The sequence below is a fragment of the Poecile atricapillus genome, chromosome 7 (genome assembly GCF_030490865.1).
Source record: "Poecile atricapillus isolate bPoeAtr1 chromosome 7, bPoeAtr1.hap1, whole genome shotgun sequence".
NCBI lineage: Eukaryota > Metazoa > Chordata > Aves > Passeriformes > Paridae > Poecile > Poecile atricapillus.
The window spans coordinates 15,835,316-15,855,985 of NC_081255.1; the positions used below are offsets into that span (position 1 = coordinate 15,835,316).

Below are 20,670 nucleotides of genomic sequence, written 5' to 3' on the forward strand. Positions count from 1 at the left end.
CACATGGTGGTCATTTTGTTACTTATCTATTTGTGCTTTACAGTTCCATGCCTAAAGGCTATGTCTGACTAATGGTCAGAGCTACCTCCTAACAGAATTTATGATTATGTGTATCTCACACCTAAAGAGCATTGCTACTCCTGCACTGTGCCTTGTCCTGGGTGACCCTGTGTAGCTGCCCTCTCTGAAGAGCACTGAAGAGTAAATCCAGTCACAAACAAGCAGGTTAGAAAGACAGTGCACATCTTCACTGCTGTGAATGTTTTAAGTTGAGCATTTTCCCTAAATTGGTGAATAAATGCACAAAGTTATAATTACATACTGCAATATCAGTGCTGCTGCTTGAGAGAGGTAGTCAGAACAAGCTTCCCTAAATTAAGTCTTGAATTCAAGTCCTTCTATATTGGATTACTATGGATGAGGACAAATGATGGCACAATCACTCTATGGCTTTTCACTTATGCACTTTTCAGAAACAGTACAGTAAAACCTCTCCCTTTCATACTTCAGCTTTTTCATGTGTATACACCTGTTTCCTCCTTGACACAAGTACATTGAAGAGGTGCAACACAGATCTCCTCATGCTGATGAACCTGACACTAGAATCAGCAGCACTTCTTTCAGCTTTAACAGCGATTTACCTTGTCCTGTAAAAGTCGCCACCACTGCTACTATGACTCTTAGTGTAAGGGGAAAAAAAATTAAAAAAAAAATCTGAGAAACTGTTATGAGTCTTCAGAAGCAGCTTGTACTCTTTGTGGCACTTTCTTGATAATCCCATTTCTCTTAGACTGTGCATACTGGATATATCACCTTTGCTTTGAATTTGGTTGAGCCAAATTAAGAGGGCAGAAGCAGCGAATAACTGAAAGACGAATCTTTGCACTGTCACAAGCAGTAAGGACATAAAAGAGCAATTTGAGTTCACTTCAGCCTTTCCCAAACCCTATGAATTTGACAGGTGAACTTGCTTAAGTGTAATGAGCAATCTGGATAGCTAAATCAGGCATTTAGATGTTGGGAGATGCTAGCTGTGAGACTGTAACCATCACTCTTCATCACATGCAATGAGTGAGGAACCTGATCCTGGAATAAAAATAATATGGGATTAGAGAGTGCCCACTGAGTTCAAGGTACAACTACACAGCAAATTAAAGTCTGGAATGTCTGTCTCTCTAGTATTTGAACCGACAAGAATGAGGGGCAGTTTTGATGAAAAAATGGGGAGCCGCTTGTACCACATATCAGTACATGGAGACCTCTAGGCTCCCTAGGTAGGCTCCCTAATTCACTGCCAGAATTTGAATGCTGAACTTTTGGAGTTTACAGTTTACCCTTTAAACTTGGATATTAACTACTGCAATGGCTGGAGGAGGATCCTTTTAGATTGGATGTTGTGTTCCTGGAACCGTTTGAAATTGAAGGACATGGCTTTTCTCACCGTCTGCTGTCCTGCCCTCCTTTGTCCTCCCAGAGAGACAACCATTCCCAGCACGAGGCTGTAGCTGCTCTGGTAGCAGTGAGTGCCTGGAGCTTTTTAGAGAAAGTTCACATGCAATTATTTCTTTGGCATGTGAGCAAATTTTACCTGAAGAGTACCAGGAACAAAAGGTTAATGGCAATTTTTCAGAAGCCTATAACTCAACCAAGCCTTGACAGCATTTTGCGTCAGAAGTGAAAGTTAAGTCTTTAGTATCCCTGCTCTGTTTCTGTTGCTTTAAAAATCCTACTGGCAGGAGAAAAAAATTAAAATCAGAGGCATAGCACTTAATGAAAAAAGCCCAAACTATATCTGGGCTGTGTAACACCTCTTATTAAAATTTCTCATAACTGCTACTTTAGAAAATATTAAATACTTGTATTCTGATGCCTGTTTTGCGAGTCTCCCTCTTTTTGTCTGTTTCTTTCCTGAAACAAAGTTCAGCTGTAAACATGCTCAGTGCTGATAAAAGCACTATTTACGACAGCTGAGAATCCAGGGTTCATATGTGTGTTCCAGGGGAAGGCCAGCTCTCCCAAACTGCTGGGGAAAGCTGGCAAACAGCAGCAGGCTGCCATGCTTTAAAGACAGTAAGTTGATTCTCAGCAGAAGCATGGGAACAGAAAAAAGAGGAGCTGTGAGTTAAAGCAGAGTATGGTTAGGTCTCAGAATCTCTTTCTCTGATCTGAATGTTTTGACAGAGTAAGTTTTGCTTCTTTTGTAGGAAAAATTTCAACTTCCATGAAATCTAAATGGTGTCATTGTTTATTGGTTTCACTGGTCAAAAATCCTAAAGGTGTCAGGTTGATCTGAATTGCTAGATTACATGGGGCTAACCAAAAATTTATAATTTGCAGAACAAAACAGAAGATGTGTATAATGGAGAGTCTCTTCTATTTAGAACAAATGGAGGCAAACTCTAAGTGGCTGGCCATGAAGCAGTTTATTTCATGTACATGGAAATATTGCTTGTAAAAATGACTTGCACCTAATGTACTTGCATAGACAATATGGTGCTTTAGGTCAGGAGCAAGCACAACTAGAAAACTCCCTAGCTAGCATCACACGACTGCAACGGTGTCAGTATTAGTGAAATGAACCAAAGGCTCTTGGATTTGCTAGAGATAAGTACTAGCAATGAAGGAGATCCTGCTTCTGATTTTCCTGCCAACACTTCAGCTGCTTTACAAGGGTGATTGTAATCAGCAAGAATTGTTATGCAATAGTGCTGAAGCAGAGACTTGAGAAAATACAGCTCTCACTTGAGACACAAAAGACCACAACCTTATTTCTTCACATCTTACAAGGGGAAAAATTCCTCCTCCACTAGGCATCTCTAAACTGCTCATTTACAGAGATGGAAAGAAATAAAATAATTACAAGGTAAAGAAAAATTTCCATGCTGTGAGAGACATTATTTCTGGAGATGTGAAAGGAAAAGGCAAACTGATTCTCTACTGTACCCAAAGGGTTGCTAGTGTCCAGAAGCTACTTGCAGCATTCCAGGCTTTTTGTAAAGTAAATAGGAGTGGGAAGCCCTTTATGTTTTTTGTTTTTTTTATGCTGTACTAAAAAGAAGATTATAAAAGCTAACTGGATAAAATGAATGTCGTAAAGAGAATGACGAGCAGATCTGCAGTATGTTTTTAGAAAGGGAGGAAGGAAGAACCCAAGAAGTTGCCTGACATGCACGTTGGAAGAAATCAAAGCTTAAACTCCTCTATCCTTGTGAAATGGGGATAAAAGTGCTCTTATTTTGAGGAATCATAGATGTGGCTAAATGAAAGTGCACTGTAGAAACGGATGTAACAGTGCTTGGTTGGCTGTTTTGTTTGGGTGTTGTTGCTGCTTCCCGAAATCGAGAATACTTGCTTTCTTTTTAGGCCTGTTGCAGTGGGAATGTTTGTTTCCGTGATATCGCAAATACTGTGTTTCCAGTGTTAACCAATTGCAGTGTTTGGCAGGCAGTGACCTGACCTTCGCGCACCACTCCCACCTGCTGGATGGCTTCTGTGAGGGGAGCCTCCTAAGTGGGTGGGGCAGGTCGCTGCTCTTGTGGGGACAAGGGTGAAGGTTCAGGGACGGCGCAGGCCGGTACTTCTTGGAAGGATGTAAGCCCGGCAAGGGTCCACCCCTCTTTGCTGGGCAGGAGAGTGAGCCCAAGCGCAGCAGAGCTGGCTGCAGCCCTGGTGTGCAGGCTGCTCTTGTGGGATTGCCATGAGTGGATAAACACAGCCTGGGTGACGTTTGCCCTCCCCGCACAGTTTCTCGTCCACGACCAGGGAGTGAGAGCGGCAGGGGCGCGGGAGGCCGGGCGTGCCCTGGGGCGAGGCACAGTGACCGTGCGGAGGTGGAGCGGCGGGGCGCGGGCCCCGGGCCGTTCCCGGCGGGGCGGTGTGTGGGGAGCTCCGGGCAGCGCGGCTGCCGAGCCGCATCTCGGGGAAGGGGCCAGCAGCGCTCCCGCCCGCGGGACACCCACCCCGCCCCGGCCTCGGCACGGCCCTGCCCTGCCCGGCGGGGCGGCCCCGGCCCGGCGCGGGGGGCGCCCGCCCACCTGGGCGTTGCTGCCCGGGCTGCCGGCTCCGCCTCTTCCCGCTCTCCGCTCCCTTCCACTCCGGGACTGCGGGGAGCCGGGGGAAGGCGGTGCGGACACCATGGCTCGTGTGCTGAGCCGGGACCCGGTGGACATTGAGGTACCCACTCGCCCTGCCGGGACGTGCGGCTGTCGCTAGCGGGGAGGGGGCTGTGCCCGGCGGCGCCGGCGCCCGCTAAAGTTTAGTGGCGTTAGGAAGTGCCTCGCCGCTGCCCGCCGGCGGTGCCCGGAGCCTCGTCCCGACGCCCCGTGCCGTGCAGCGCCGGCTGGCCGCGGGCAGCCCCGGCACCGGCCCCTGGGGCTGTCCTGCCCCCCGGGCAGCCGCAGCCCTTGCGGGTAGGGGCTGCCGAGGCGGCGCCGGACGCACCGCTCCAGCCGTGCCCCTGCCCCCGTGTTGGCCGCGGCGAGCGCGGCCGGCGCCCGGCCGAGGGGCGTGAGGGGGTGGCGCCCGGCGCCTCCCCTCTCCTCGCCGCCTGCTGTCACTCCCCGGCCAACTCGAGGGTGTGACCGAGCCCCGACTTCCCGGCGAGATCGGGCTCCCGGCTCTGGCAGGGTTGCTGAGGGGCAGGGCTGCTCGAGAGCCGTGACCTGATGAGCCCTGGACGGTCTCAGGTGCGTGGGCGATGGCCTCGGGCTGGATCCCGTAGGTGCCTGCGGGCCAGCGGAGCTGTGCGGGACCCGGCTCTTTGCTGTCCCGCCCTGGGTCAGGCTGCGCTCACGGACTGCGCCCAGTCTCCTCGGACCAAAACAGCTGCATGGAAGGTTGAACAGGGCAGGAGTAGTACCCTTGCTGCAAGTGGCTTTCTCACCTGTGGCACTTAAGGTTTTTGCATGACAGTCCTTGCTGCAGGTCGTACCGGGTGCTGGAAGTGGGGCCCGGACCTGGCCTTGGGAAGGCGGAGCTGAGGTGGAGTGTGACAGTGGCACACGTGGTGAGCTCCTGCTGGTGTTAGCCAGGTTGCAAGGTTGGACTTCAAGGTAGCATTTTCCCACCTCTCACAGGACCTCACATTTGGCTGTAAACTTCAGCTCCTTATGAAGAGTCTAGTAAAACAAAAGCAACGATAAAAGAAGTTGTGGTTGATAGTCTCGTTCTAGCCTGACACAACTTTTTGTTGTGGTATACATTGAAGTGTAAAATATTAAGTTTCGGTTGAACTATTGCAGTTCATTGAGGCCCAGACATAATACACAAATACACACTTGAAGACATCTCTAGGTCGGTTGTGACTGATTTTTATCATTGGTTCTTGTATTGAGTTTTTGTGTTCAGTCCATTTCCTAGCTGAGCTGCTGTTCAAACCATGACTAATGTCCAGAAATGGTCTTACAGATACTCTGGTAAAACTGAAGCATGGAATGGACAGGAAGAATGAACTATCACAGAAGTCTTCCTGGCAATTAGGGAGGCACTGTGGTATGAAATCAGCGCTGTCTGTCTTTTACCAGTGCAGTGTTTTCAGAGCAGCCAATCTTGGGTTTTTCTTCAGGTGTTAAAAGTTAGTTTTTCTGTGGCAAAGGTTTGATTTTAGTTGTTCAGGTTTTTGTGTACTTTCCGTAAATTTTTAATGCAAAATACTTCTTGTATTGCATTATTTTGCATTTCTGGATACTTATGAGAGACTCAAAGAACATTGTTATGGTAGGATCCTGTGTTGGTAATAGTATGCAGTACTACATATTTTAGGAGATGAGTTGATGGATTTTGAAAAGTCTAGTGTTTGCTTTATTCTGAGGCTTCAGATAGAAACTTTGGTCAGTATCTTCCTGTATTTTTGTTTTCAGCAGTCATTTAAACTAGCAAGAAAACAGTGTAGTCTCCTTCTAACTAAATGTACTGTCCTTCCCCCATCTGTTTGAATAAATTTAGCTGTTGTATGGTTTGTCTCTCAGATGAATATATCAATAATTACTGATAATCTAATTGCAGCATTGCAGCCCTGTGTGGCTTTTGTTGGTTGGTCGGTTTTTTTTCCTCCTTGCATAGGACTTTATTTTTTGGGGGGAGGAAGTACTGCATTTTCAAAAAATGTATTTTATCATTGTCTTTGAAGTAGGTACAGTGCATGTTAGCTAATCCTTTCATTGTAGATAAATATTCTCAGTAATTTGCTTGTTGAGTGAGGGAGTCTATCAACATGAACAATGGCAGCACAACTTGAATGTTTTGGTCACTTTCTTGGCTACAGTATAAAAACTGAACCAATGATTTAATGGAACTTATCTCAATGGTTAGTATCTCAAATTTGAGTTCATATAATAAAATACTAAAAATTATCTCTGAAGTTTTAGTGCTACTTTACAATGTATTTAATAGTTAAGGCTGGAAAAAAAGACATGTCAAAGAAGAGTCAAGAATCTGTGCTAGAAATAGCTAAAATCACTGATGGTTCTCCCAAGTTACTTTACAAAAGAAAAATTCTGGGAAACTCTGTCTGAGGAATCTTGTCCCCCTTGCTTGGCTTAGCCAGCAGCTTCAGCCTCTGGACCTAACTAAAGAAGATGCATAAATTACAGAGATAGTTGTTTTCCTAAAATCTGCTTTCCAAATTGTGGAAGACTAGGTGTGTTGTGACTTAAATATATGCTTTTCTTCAGTTTTATTTTTTTAACACTAAAACAAAAATAACACCCAAAATACCAAAACAAAACAACAACTCTCTCCCCTCAACTACTGGCAATTCCACAAACCCCAAACACTGCCTTTTTTTGAATACAGTCAACTATCAGTCAACAGTCAAAGTGTGCTGCTAATATTCCTTGGACACTGGTACTCTTAGCAAAATGAAAGCTTTTTTAAAAGTGAAAGTACCTACCTTGGATTTATGGTATAAGGACTTGCCTTGGATTTTTGTTTGTTATCTCTCTCAATCTTTACAAGAATTTTTGTAATCTACACTATGAGGGCAGCATTCTCTTTTTAACTTGTGATGTGAAATCGCTAAATGTACATTTAAGCTCCAGAGAATGTTTACAGACTTCATGTAAACTTCCCAGTGATACTCTGGGAAAGAAAGTCTTCCATTCTTTTGCCTTCTCTTTTGTTTCACCTGATTCCTGACTATCACTGTGTGTAAACCATATATAATTACATCTTTTGCAATCTTCAGGATTCTTTGAAGAATTGAAGTTATAAAAGCAAGTACTCAGAAATTAATGAATTGCAAAATGGTTAAGTGTCAGATATAATCTCGAATGACATTGTTTAGCATTGTTCTCCGGGTGCTGTGTTTTCCTGTCTTTGTTCCAGTGTTGCTCTGCAGTCTCTGGTCTTTTCCCTCGGTGGTGTTTGGGTAGTGGATACTTTCCAGCTCGTTGCCACCCAGACTGCATCTGGGGAGAAGTGTAAGTAGGTCTCCCACCCTTCCTTGGTGAGGGCTTCTTCGCAGCAGCAGAGTGGAGACACTTTGCCACTCTCACAAACTGAAAACTCTGTCACAAACCTGAAACATCCAAAATTAAAACCAGCCCCCAACACAACTTAGCATGAAGCAAGCCTTGTCATTCTTACATGGCTGTGTATGTTTAAAGGCGAATTGGGTGTTGATGAGTGGGTAATTCCCTGCTAGACCAGCAGCTGGGCACCTAGAATGCTGTCATAGCTGTTTCCACCCCAGCACTGTTGCTTGACTTGTGAGAATAAAATGAAAGGTGTGAAGGCTAGAGCCATGCTCTGAAATTGCAATTGGGAATTGTCTGAGAATTATCAGGGTAAATATGTGTCACTTTCACTTGCAATGAACATTGCCACTATAACTATGTTACGCTTTCTCTTACTTTAGCTTCAGAAAGTATAAATGGCTCTTAAATAATGTATTTTTATTTTAAAAGTTATATATTTCACCCACGTATTTCTTTGGTGTTACTTCAGAGTTCAGAGGAATGTTTCTTAAGGGCCAGACTGTGCCCGTTGGGTGCTGACCTTAGTGAGAGCACAAGAGGCTCCAGGAGTTCTTCAATACTCAGCAGGCAGCATGGTTTGTTGATTTTGAGTTCCTTCAGCAGCAAGTTCTACACTGCTGTCTGAAAGCCCTAATGAAAGTGGGATGAGGTTATGGCTGTTTGAGCAGCTCACTGATGGTACAGACAGCACCTGCACTCCAGGGCTGCAGCTGGTTCCAGAGTCAGTCAGGGGGAGCAGAGTCCCTTGTGCCATGCTTCCTGCTGCATGGAAGGGTCACTTGAGAAGTGCTTGTAAGCTTTGAGAAGCATTGTACAGCCTGCAAATTCCATAGTGTTTTAAGTAGCAGGTTTGATAGTCGGTGGCAGTTTTCCATTCCCTGAGATATACTTAGTAGCTGTTACCAAGCATGGGCTGGGACAGCAAGGCAGGCAAGTTTCACTTGTCTGATTTTTCTCCCAGTGCAAATGGACAAGAACAGTGGAAAAACTGCAGGTAGAAAGGTATGTCTGAGAGCTAGGCTTGGCATGCTCACAGTGGGAAGAAGGACAGGGATTGAAAAATAAAGAATACTGTAAAAAACAGGAAACCTCCAGCAAGATAGCAGGGAACTCTACTCAGTCAGCATGGCTCACAAGGTTGTTAGGCAAAGGTTATGTGAATAAATAACTGAAGCTAGCTTTCTTTGATCTAGGCTAAACTTTTATTTTTAAAAGCCCCAGTTATTAGTGTCTCTCTCTCTCTCGTAGATAACTGTTAGTTTTTTGAAGTTCCATAATGAAGCTTTAATATGTAGAATGTTTTTATGCTACTGCTTTATAGCTTGTTGTGATGATCAGATGGTTGTTCCAGATTGATGGCTGTGTCTTCCTAAGGTCATTTGACAAGCAGTCAGTGAGAAAACAAAACTTCCTATTTAGCTGTTTTTGCTTAATGAATTTCTCAAGCCTTTTCATTGTTCTAGTGGTTTTATTGTAATAAACTCTTAGCTGAGTGGAACAGCAGTTATAGCATGATTGCTTAGACCTCATGGAAGATTATAGACCACAATTATCATGTCTCTCTTAGAGAACTGAACGATTTACTCATCAGGTTAAAATTTCATCTGGCAAGTAGGAAGGAAAGTCTTCTGAATGAAACATTTTATCTTTTCATGTTTTATATGCAAATCCTGTTGATGCTCAAGGATTTATGTGTGGTCTTGCCTCTACTGCCAATAGTCTGCCAGATTGTAGCAGTCAAGCCCTCCAAAATAATTATATCAGGAAAAAAAGTTGACTTATGCTTTTAATTTTCCTTCAACCTTTGAGTTTTAATGTTACTTACGAGTTAAACTCCTGTCCTTAGAATTTTACTCTTTTTTTAAGGACTTTCACTTAAGAACTGCTGTTCCCACCCTTCTTGTGGCTGAGACTTCCGTGTAGTCACTGCAGTTAGCAACTCTGAAAACAAGGAGGAACTGAAATTAATTTTCTTCTAGTTACAGAAATAAATTTCATAATGATTTTGTGTTGTAGACCAAACTGGAATTTCATTCTTTCCTCTGCTTAGTGTCACGTCTTTTAAGAAAGTATAAGTACATGCTGCTGTAGGAAGCTGCTACCCATGAGGCAGGATTTTGCCGATCGGCTGTGACAAGAGTGCAGCACTGCAGGGCAGGCATTTGAGATGCATTCGAAGGGGTGCAGTTTTAGCAGCAGGGCAGGACTTGCCTAGTTTTCAGTGCAGCCCAGAGGGGTGTGGCTGTGTCTGATGGACTGGGATTTGTTTGGACCCAAGATTGCTTAGTGCTCTCCATCCTGCTGGCCGGTGTACCCGCGTAGTGCAGTTTGTGCTACCCGAAGACACAAGCTGCTGCTTTTCAGGTTAACACTTTGAAGAATTCTGCTGTCCTTCCTATCCTATACCATTTTGCCAGTGTCAGTAAAATGACCCAGGGAACACAGAAGGAACTGGCACTGGGTTGGGAACACACTTCTAGTTAAAATATTGAGAAAAGCTGAAATTCCTGGTGGCTGCAGACAAGCTGGATTGAATATGTCCTGTTTGTTCTGGCTATGCTAACCCTTTGACAGCACTGAGTTCAAATCAAAAACTGCTTTCTCTCCCTCCCTGGTTGCCTGGCAACCTCCCTCCTCTTATTAGCATATGATTTCTATTCCTTTTTTTATTTCATCAGTACAGTGTTACACACTCTGCTCCCTGCCCTGTGCTGTCGCCTTTGAGAAGAGCAGGATTTGTGCCTTTATATGAGACTTCGGCAAGTTTGTGATTTGGCAAAGAAATCAAACATTTGGGATTAGGAACCTTTGGCCATAAATGCCTTATCAGAAGCACAGAGGGTGGTGTTTGTGTGGGCATGTTTTTCAAAGTCTTTTCATTTTCATTTGCTGTCATTTTTATACTAAGGGCAGAATTCTTGCAAATCAGCACAGCATAAATCTCTGGCATCTCTACATGTGCAGAGCATCAGTTTGTGAAACGTGCCAACAGAGATTGGCTACACAGATCTTGGGGGGCATTTTGTCCTCTTGGTCTTTATGTAGTTCCATAATGCAATATGCAATTTCATAATTCAAAATATAAATTTAAAAAAAAAGTCATGTATATCCAGGTCAAATTGTGATTGGGGAAGAAAGCAGCTAAAGAAGTAAGTGGGAGAATTGAACTAAATTCTCTGGTTTTCTTCTCATAATCATGCTTTTTAGAAATATGAACATTTTGCCTTTCAATTGGCAAGGTATATTCTTTTATGAAATAACATGTAATTCAGACTGGGTCTATAGTTTAAACTTTAAATTGCTTTTTTTCTGTTCATAGACTCTTGCAACTATAATAAATGCCCCATTTTTTTTTGCTATTGCATATGGCAAAGAACATAAGATTCAAGTAGGAGTAGAAAAAAACAACAAAACTTAGCAACAACAAAAGAAAGACACTGTGTCTTAGAAGACACAGTGAGAAGGAAATGACAAAGCATGTAAGTTTGAGGAGTGTTTATATTAAGATATGTAAAGGAGTTTTTTATTAATATTATCCAAATCATAAATCACAAATAATCTAAATTTTCAATATCCTTGTTCTCTTATACTGTGGTCTGAGTTTGGCAATTTCACTTCTTTCCTCTGTCAAAATACTTAGACCTTCCTGTGAAACATCTGTGTTCTTACCGTTGTCATAGATGCCTCCCTAAGCCAATGTGGAATTTTAAGTGGTTTTAGGTCTTGCAGGGACTTCACCATTTGAATTAAGAGTAAGCCCACCTATAAAAGTATTTTGTTTTTAATAATGCTTCCTGTATTTAAAGGTATAATTTCAGAAAGCATTCTTAGTTTGATAAATATTAATGTATGTGATGTTGATATTTAATTTGTAGATTTAAAGTGATAAACACAATGAAGTCCTTGAAATGCCAAACCTTTCATCTCTGCTCAAGCCAAGGTTCAATTTTATTTTCAGTATGACATTTGCTGCCTGAAGTGTTACAAGTGACTTGACCTTAAAATTACGTTTATTTTAGTTCATTGAAATGGTTGGCCTTTCCAGTTCAACTTGACATCAACAGTGCAAATGGGAGAAGGCAGACATGCTTGCCTGTGACTCTATTTGAAAGCAAATTAAAAAGGTATCTAGGTGATGAATCTAAATATTTCCATTTAGATGGGATGCTAGTCATCAGTTAAAGGCAATCATGCTTCTGTTCATGTGCGTTCTGACATTTTAATTTCAGGTTCAAAAACAATTATATATGTAATTAAGGAGCAAAGTGTCCAGGCAGCCAACCTGTCTGATTTATGTGTCTTGTTGGTGTGTTGTGTGTGTTGTTTTTTTTTATAGAGGTACCTGTGCACGCCACTTTGAGACTGTAGAAGGTGGAAAAACTGAAAGTTTGATGTTAATGTGTTCTTCTAAGGACACTCTTCTTTCAAGAATTAGTCACACACTCAATGTCATTAGGTTTATATTTACCATGGAGATTGGACTCTGTGCCATTTGCAGAGACATTGTTGTGGTACCTAGTTTATTAATATATTGCTGCATGTTTGCCTTGGTTTTTGGTGTGATTTTTTAAACTGTGCTCTGAGAGGCTTTATTTAAATTTTAACATCCATTGGAACGAACTGTCCTGGCTGGGTTTTTCTCAGTCAGCAAAACATTTGGCCAATGTGGAGAGAATGAAGCAGGCTGCTGTGTAGGAGATGCATGTCTCCTAAGACAGAGGTGTTCTGTTGAGCTGTGCACTCTGTGCAGGGCTGTCTGCCCAGCCTTGAGAGAGGTCCTCGTGCTGCCCAACTGCATCTCTGTCAGTCGATTAAGGAATGAGAATATTGTGCTCTGAAGGGAACCCTTTGCAGTCTTGCAGTGAAAAGACATAAGGCAGGATGAGCTTCAGAGAGAGGAAAAATGTGCTAATAAGTATGTGGAGAGATCTATGGGGAAGGAGAAATAAAATATGCACTGAAAGCAAGCTATTGCTGAATTTAATAATCACAGCATTTTCCTGTCCAGCCGTTGCACTTTTAGCATCTATACTAGCATCTTGCTCATTATAAAATGCTTGGGTTTTCACTGATTGTGAAGGGCATTCTATGAAACCCAACTCTATTCTGCTCTTAACAATAAGCTGACTACTCTTCCATCCAGGCATGTCTAGCATCCATGCAAAATTCCGGAATTCATTTGTGAAAGTAGGTAGAAGTGTTAAAATAAGTTATTAAAAATGTAGACCCATAATGGGAGTAAAGAAGATTGGAAGTATAAAGAGAGGTTTTACACCTGGAAGTTATTATAGTTATTTAGATTGAGCAAGAATAATAACCAATTGTTTTCTAAGATGTATGACACATTTATGAAAAACCTTGAAGGATAAATGGATCTTTTTAGTATGCTACTTCCACAAAGGACTCTATGAATAAAATAATAGTGAGAGAACTCTCAGTGGATGCTGAATACTGCTAATTGATGAAATTATTACTTATTACACTGCAACTGAACTCTGCTTAGAAACACTATTTTCAGTATGATTTTTTGAAAATGACAGCTGAAATGTAAGAGGCTTTGTATTGAAAGTGAATAGTGATAATTTCTTGATATCTTTGAAATGAAGGATATTTCAATGACAGTTAAAACTGAAAAAAGTGTTTTTTCTTAAGTGCACAGATCATGGACTATGACTATGAAAATAAAATGAAATTTCCTGAAATCAATAAAGTAGACTTAATGTGGATTTATGAGGCATTTTAAAAATAACTTCAAGTATTCTATTTATAATAAAGCAGTCAATTATTTGTGTCAGCGGTTTTCATATTATGTCACATTTTAAGGTTAAAAATTAGGTTTGTGAGATAGAGTGTAGCCATCATATTGAGGAAAACTCTTAATTCTAAATTAAATCAGTATTGAAGAATACTGCTGATTTACTGCTCAGGGCAAAAATGGGAATGAGGACCAGATTTTTCATGGTTTTCTATTGATGAAATTAGAGCCTGCTGTCCTTCTTGGTGTGTCTTGTTAGGTCTATATACTAACTCTCATGGATTGTTATCAGTAATTGGTGTGAGCATCTGTGCTCAAAAGATCATGTGTAGTGTAACATTTTGGAATATAATTACAGGTGAATACAAGATCTAATTTTAGCCTTTACAAATCTGTTCATCAGTGCTAAGATGAATGTCCCTGTTAATTTCAACAGACTTAAGAATCAGAGGGACAAAGTAGCCTTGTGAAGATTCATGCACACACTTGCATGTGGATATGTCTGTATGCTACAGGAACACAAGATATGAGATTAGAAGTGGTTCCCAGGCTTATTGATTCCATTTTAAAGTTGTGTTTGCTATTGTCCTTTTTTCAGTTCCAATTGAAAATGCAAAATTTGAAAGATTTTAGTAAGCACGAGCATAGCTTTTCAAAACAGATGTAAGTGAGAAAGTGACAAAAGAGTTGGGAGAAAAAAAAGCAAAGAAGATAACCACAACAGAAGCTGTTCTAGAATGAAATGCAGAAATATAGTGAGTACAGGACAGAAAAAAATGAAAATATGATCTCTTCTCAAAGTATCTATAGCTTGAGTAAAGTGTCAGCAGTCAGCAGTAACCAATACTGTGCTGAAGGGCCAGTGCTCTTTTGTTAGGATATAGAGTATGCTAAGAAAGAGTTTCTGGAAGACTGTAGAATAAGAACCGCTTCTTAAGTAAAGCAGAATGGCTTGCATGCTGCTAAATCATGGCACTAGGTGAGGAGATAAGATGAATTGATTTAGGAACCCCAAGAGGTATTTACACAAAAGCTAGGTTAGATCATCTTTAACTCCCAGTATAATGTTCTCTGTGCACTCAATCAATTAGTCCTTAGTGAAAAATACATAAGAAGTCTCGAGAGTTGGGCTAAAACTCTTTTAGTGCTGGAGCAGCATTCTTGTCATGTTTGTTCTCTGATTTGCTTTTATAATCTTAGCTGAACAGCAAATCAGTTCAACTTCTCATCCAGGTTTGCCTTCCATCCTGTGCAGACAAGGCACAAGGCAAGGAACATGGGGATGGAGGCCCTCTTGTTCCAGGGGTGACTCCAGTAATGATTAGACTATTTTCCAAAAGTGTCTGTTCTTCTAATTATTTTTGAGTCTTCCCCCCCAGTTTTTCCTTTTTCAAATGGAAGCAGGGATCTCATGTATTTGAGGTAAGTGTTTAAACTTAGGTAGAGTTTCATGCTGAGAACCACCATCCTAGAGGCTGCCAGTTGGTGTGTAGGTCCAGGAGGGTGAGAGAGAGCCGCTGTTGTGGCTGTGTGCCACTGTCTCTTTGGTGTTTTGTCACACTGAGCTAAGGTGTCCTGCTTGGTGTACTGGCAGCTGTGAATCCCCTCCTCAGGTGCTGTAAGGAGCTTAATTGGGTGTGCAACTTCCACTCCTGGAGTTAGTCACCTGCTCTACTCACAAAGCTTACCTGTCTGTGAATGTAGGCCCTGACTCAGGAGAAGGGAGGAAACAACAGCTAAAGGAAGAGCTGACCTGAAGTCAAGTGGGAAGCGCTCAACATGACTTGGCAATGTGATGTGACCGTATCCTGAGTTGCATCAAAAGAAGTGTGTCCAGCAGGTTGAAGGAGGTGATTCTTCCACTCTACCCTTGTGAGACCCCCACCTGGAGTACTGCACCCAGCTCTGGGGTCCCCAACATAAGAAAGATGGGGACTTTTTAGAGTGAGTCTAGAGGAAAGCCGGAAATATGATCAGAGGGCTGGAATATTTCTGCTCTGAAGACAGGCTGAGAGAGTTGGGGTTGTTCAGAAGAGAAGGCTCAGGAGAGACCTTAGGGCAGCCTTCTGGTACCTAAAGAGGGCCTACAAGAAATCTGGAGAGGGACATGTTATAGTAGGCCAAGGCAGATTGGCTTTAAACTGAAAGAGTGGGTTTAGATGAGATGTTAGGAGGAAATTCTATACTTGGAGGGTGTTGTAATCTGGTTTAAACGCAGAAAAGCAAAGAAAGCTAAGTCTCTGTGTATAAACTGGAAAGAATTTAGAAGGTTCAAAATACACCCAAAAAGGAGATTAAAAGCAAATGAGGTTAGATGTTGATGCAAAAAGAAATTATATATTTTGTTTAATAGTAAAGGAGGCAAAGAGAAAGTAAGAAAGGAAAGAAAGGAAGAAAGGAAGAAAGAAAAAAGTGTGCATGGGGAGACAGGAGGAGAGTGACAGGGGTTAGGTGGATCCTACCTATTCCTACCTCCATCCGAGGGTCCCAATGATGTCTTGTTGCTCCCCTGCATCCAGTCTTCTTGGTGGTGAGGGCCATGGCTGCCACACACAGCATCACGTTGTCACATGCTGAAGAGGTTAGAATCCCGTGGATTATTATACACTGCGGGCCAGGTGGGAGCACCCATGGGCCTCCCTGGCAGGGGGCCAGTTTGACACTGTCCCTTGGAACACAGAGGGTCTGTTGCATCATGTTGCAGTGCTCTGGTGCAGGGTCTGGGGACGCCTTTGGGGGGCCCTTTGATGGGCCATGTCACTGTCACCCTCTCTGCTGCTGTGGATAAGCTTTTCCCCAGGTGAAGGGCCCCTCAGCTGGGCTCCTCTGCACATCAGAGGATGGACCTCTGAGCAGAGGCTTTCCAACACACACCCAAAGCCTGTCTCCCCCCACCCTTTGGTGCAAGGGTCTGTGTGAGCCTGGCAGCTGATAGCCCTGGGGCTTCTCCACCCTGAAGGTATTAGGCTTGTATTTTGTATATAATGTCCCCACCCCTGAGATGTTGCTTTATCTTAATCTTCATCAGAGGACAGTCCAGGGCTTCTCAGAGCCCCATTCAGGGGCTGTCCTGCTATAATAGCAAAAGTCTTTCATAAATATGTTCAAGTCATAAACTGTAATATGTTAGTCTCTGTGGTAAGACAGAGCAGGTTGCCCAGAGAAGTTGTGGGTGCCTCATCTCTGGCAGTGTTTGAGGCCAGGTTGAATGGGTTTGAGCAGTGTGGTGTAGTGGATGGTGCCCCTGCCCATGGCAGGGGGGTTGGAGCTTCAATGTCTCTTCCAACCCAAACCATGAGGTAAAGACTAAATCCACGTTTCTGAAGCTGTCAGGCTTCAGAAGTTCAGGAAGATGCTACTTACAGAAAAGTAACCTAGGTGCCTTTCCTTGATCAAATTTCTAAAAAAATGTTACTTCTGTTACAGCTTTTCCTGTTTCTCTGCACTATGTGCTCCTGCTCATAAAACAAACAGCAAACAAAGGGATGCTGCTCTGAAACAAATGGTTTTTAATACTTCCATCTTGATTGAATGATAGCTTCGTGGTCTTGTATCTTCTGTTCTAGGAAAGAGAATGTGGACCTGCCAGCAAGACGGGAATTTTATTTTTTCTGAAGTCCAATACTTTGATGCAGCTTGAAATCCACAGACTTAGAATCATTACAATATGTTTACAGGAGAAATACTTCACTGTAATTTTAGAAAACCTTACAAATGATAAAAATAGTTCTTCCCCATTCAGAGGTCTCACAGCAGACATGTAATTTTGCTTAATAAGTAAAAGAATTAGAAAATACTGCTTCTACATACAACACTCTTTAATAAGTATTTAAAAGTAAGTTTTCTCTGCAAGCATGGGACAAAGTATAATAGATCAGAATCCAAATGTTTGCTGGCATGTTTCTAGATTGGGCAGCCTTATCTCATTATTTTATTTTAAGAATATCACCTCTGCCTCCTCCCCACACATTCATCAGTATTTAATGTCAGTAAGATTTGAAAATCAAAACTGTAAGAATGAAGAATGCCAAGGAATTTTCTATATTTCCTATTACCAATATATGTTCCACTCATGTATAACACTTGAGTCCTCATATACTCAGAGTGTCATGTTTCTTTCCTTAAAGTGGCAACATCTTCTGCAAAAGAAGACAATGACATTTTAAAACAAAAAGGAGAAACTGGCAACAGTTTCCTCTTGTCTTACTTGCATGGGCTGTCAAATTTTGTTGCTTGAAAATTAGGTGTGGATTTGGTTTTTTTTTCAATTATCAGGCATTTAATATTTTATAACATTACTTCACATATACTTACTGTTTATAGGATACAATTAACAAATCCTTCACATTTCCATTTTATTTCTACATGCAAATTCTTTTTCCTTTTTGATTAGGATGCTCTGGTGTATACACAAAGTTAGTAGAAAATCTGTAGTCCTATTGTCAATTTTGCATTTTACCATTGTATTAAACAGTTGATACTGAAATTTTTGTAGAAGTTTGCACAGTAGTTACAAAAAGGTAGGTTTACTTGCTACTTCTTCATGTCAGAACAGATTTAGAAAGTTAGTACTGATAGATAGTTGGCATGATCTTGGAACAAGTACAAATGTTCACATTTGTTTCAAGCACTGAATGTACTAGGTCTTTTGGATGTATATTGTTATTCTCATCCTTGCATTTCAAGTTCATTTATTGGACTTTGAAAATCACCTTTTAACAAAGATCTTGGAATACTGCTTTGCTCAGCTAAAATTAGTTCCGCTGATCTTGCCAATAATTAAAGTTAAGCAGTATTAACTTTGCTGATTTCTCTCCTCTGATCAAAAGTTAGTAGAGCATTCACTTGACATTAACAGATGTCTCTAATGCAAGTTTGGATTTTGCTTAAGCAAACATTCACAATTGAGGGTCCAATTCAAAGATTCAGTTATGGGGGGTACAATGGCCTTTTTTCGATTCTGACAAAGTTTATTTTCAAAGGCAACTGAGCTTGCTTTGTCTTGTGATCTGTTTGTCTTGTAGAAAAATAGATGTGAGATGTAAATGTATGTGTATGATAACGATCCTTTTTGCTGTGATCCTTTCAATAAACGATTCTCTGTGTGAGCGAGCAGTTACCAAATGACATTTGTATTCCCCATGTGACAGAGCAATTTAATGTGCAAGCATTTGAGACATAAATCAATTTTATACTGAGGAAACCAAAAGTTCTGCTCTACCTGTGGTGCAAACCTAATATTTTTCTGAAGCTTTAAGTTTTGATTTGTAAAGGAGGAAGATGTTTTTGTAAGGAAAATGAAGAAAGGTGACTTTGAGTGTAGTGGGTATGGCAGACTGGAGACCATGCATGTGCTTACTTCTAAAGTAACAGCAGTCATGAAACTAAGAATCAAGGCTGTGACATGAGTTGCTCTGGGTTTTTTGGTACTTTGACAGTTAGTTGATGATTAAAGACTGTCCAGTTAGGGAGAAAAAAATACTAATATATTAACTGTATGTGTACAAGGATAGCTGTACAAAATTTTAAAACCTTCTACTTTTAAAGGCTGTAAATAATGTTTTATTCAGCCAAATAAATACATATAGTGAATTCAACACTGAGTAAATCAGCCAGAGCTGTGCTCAGCTATATCTTCTCAGAGTTTGCTATGTAAAAACTAACATTTTTGGATGTGGTGTATTGTTTATAGTATGAAAATGTGATCTTATCACAGAGCAGGGTGTCCCTGGAGGAGCCTCAGAACTGATCCTGTGTTGTGGTGAAGTTTGAGCCTGCATGGTTTTACATATATATATATACTTTTTTTTTTATATTTTTTTTTTTTTTGCTTGTGTTAAATGCATTAATAATTGATTCTGATTCTGGTACTACTTGGATACTTCAGTAAAGCCTGGAGGGTGAGCATTTGCTTTGGTTTTCCCTGTAAGGGTCAAGGAACTTCTGCAGAGATGAGTTGTGTGAAGGAGGTAGCATGCAGAGTTTCCAGGAGCATAATTTACCACCCAGAGCCCTTCCCATAGAGGAGAGTGGTTGGTATCTATGGGAAACAAGTAACACTTTTTGGGTTTCATTTTAATAAACCTTTCAGAACTTGCAGTAATACCTAGCGCAAATGTATTGCCGAGTTAGAGAAATCAAGCTCTAAATCTTAAAGTTAAGGTGACAGCATGATTATGTAAACCTTGCTTAGGGTTGTGTAATTTTGCTACTTTGTTAATGTGTAATGCATTAACTTTGTTTATGTAACAGAAAGTGCATAAAGTATAACACACTTTTGTTAGCATAGACATATTCATGACTAAGACTTTCCCAACTTTTGTGGGAGTGATTTAGAAAACTGCTCATTTTGTTAAGATGTAGTATTTACATATAGCAGGAAAATCTGAGAACCAAGAAATTCTGTAGTGGTAAAATTGAAAATCCCACTAAGTACCTAGTAATGGATCTAGGACGACACCTCTAGGATACTGGTATGCTATGAGGGTAAATTATCTTTCTCTAAATATTAGAGGCTATGTAAGGAATGCAAGAAACCAGAAAGGTGTTAGTTCTGCTGTCAGCAGTTTGTCTTATGGGGAAATCTAAATCTATGTGGAAATGTAAAGATGGAGATACAGCACTTAAATGCTATGTTAAAGGCATATGGCAGTGCACAGGTAGCATATGCATACCCCTAGGTCATCCATTGGCCTTAGTTCTTGCTCCGTTTGGAAACTATGAGCTTGTGTGACTCAAAGAAGAAATCTGTCTTGTGATTAAAAGTTGAGTGTTTTTCCAGCTGGGTTTGAGCTCCCTGTGCCCATATGCACAGTGGGATTCAGGGTCAGGCCTCAGTCCCTTGAGCAGGTTGGCATCTCCATCCCTGTTTCTCAGGAGGCTGCAGTGCTGCTGCTCTCCTGGCACTGCTTCATAGGCTGCTTGTCTCTTCAAAGCAGTGGAGCCCCATCTTCCTATTCAGTTGACCTTGAGGATGGGTTTGTAGCTATTGTAGTATAAAGGGCCAGTTCTCAGGCATGGACAGGGGGCTACCTGCAGAGTTTATCATTACTGAAAGAGATGAGAGGGTTACACTCTGTCACAATGTGTGATATATTGGAATAAAATATGCTCACAGTCGGTTGTGACTTTGCTCGTGTGTGCAGCTGTTTGTCTCACGAACAGAAAACATACCTGGTAATTTACAAAAATAATTTCTTGAGGGTTCACCTTGCATTTTCCTAAGGCTGACCACATTTTTCCTCTGACATTTGTGCTCATTTCACATTTCATCAAGCTTTCTCTGGCCTTTGTTGCTTCACAATTAAACCAGGCCTGAACTATTGTGAAAGCACGGTCTTTTTACCTTTTCGATATTTTTCCATGAATTCATGAATTCCTAAGATACATTATCAGCCAGGTTACATAAATTGTTTGTAAAGGTTCTCATCAGTTCTGATC

The 20,670-nt window shown here is 41.5% G+C and overlaps 1 protein-coding gene across 1 annotated transcript in view; it reads left to right on the forward strand.

Moving 5' to 3' along the window:
* Positions 1 to 3,826: 3,826 nt before the first annotated feature.
* The window catches only part of DPYD (dihydropyrimidine dehydrogenase), a 345,166-nt gene continuing 328,322 nt past the window's right edge, over positions 3,827 to 20,670 (forward strand). Inside the window, exon 1 of the mRNA XM_058842999.1 lies at positions 3,827 to 4,173. Within this exon, the coding sequence (XP_058698982.1) occupies positions 4,135 to 4,173 (39 nt within the window). The 5' untranslated portion in view covers positions 3,827 to 4,134. The remainder of the gene's footprint in view (positions 4,174 to 20,670) is intronic.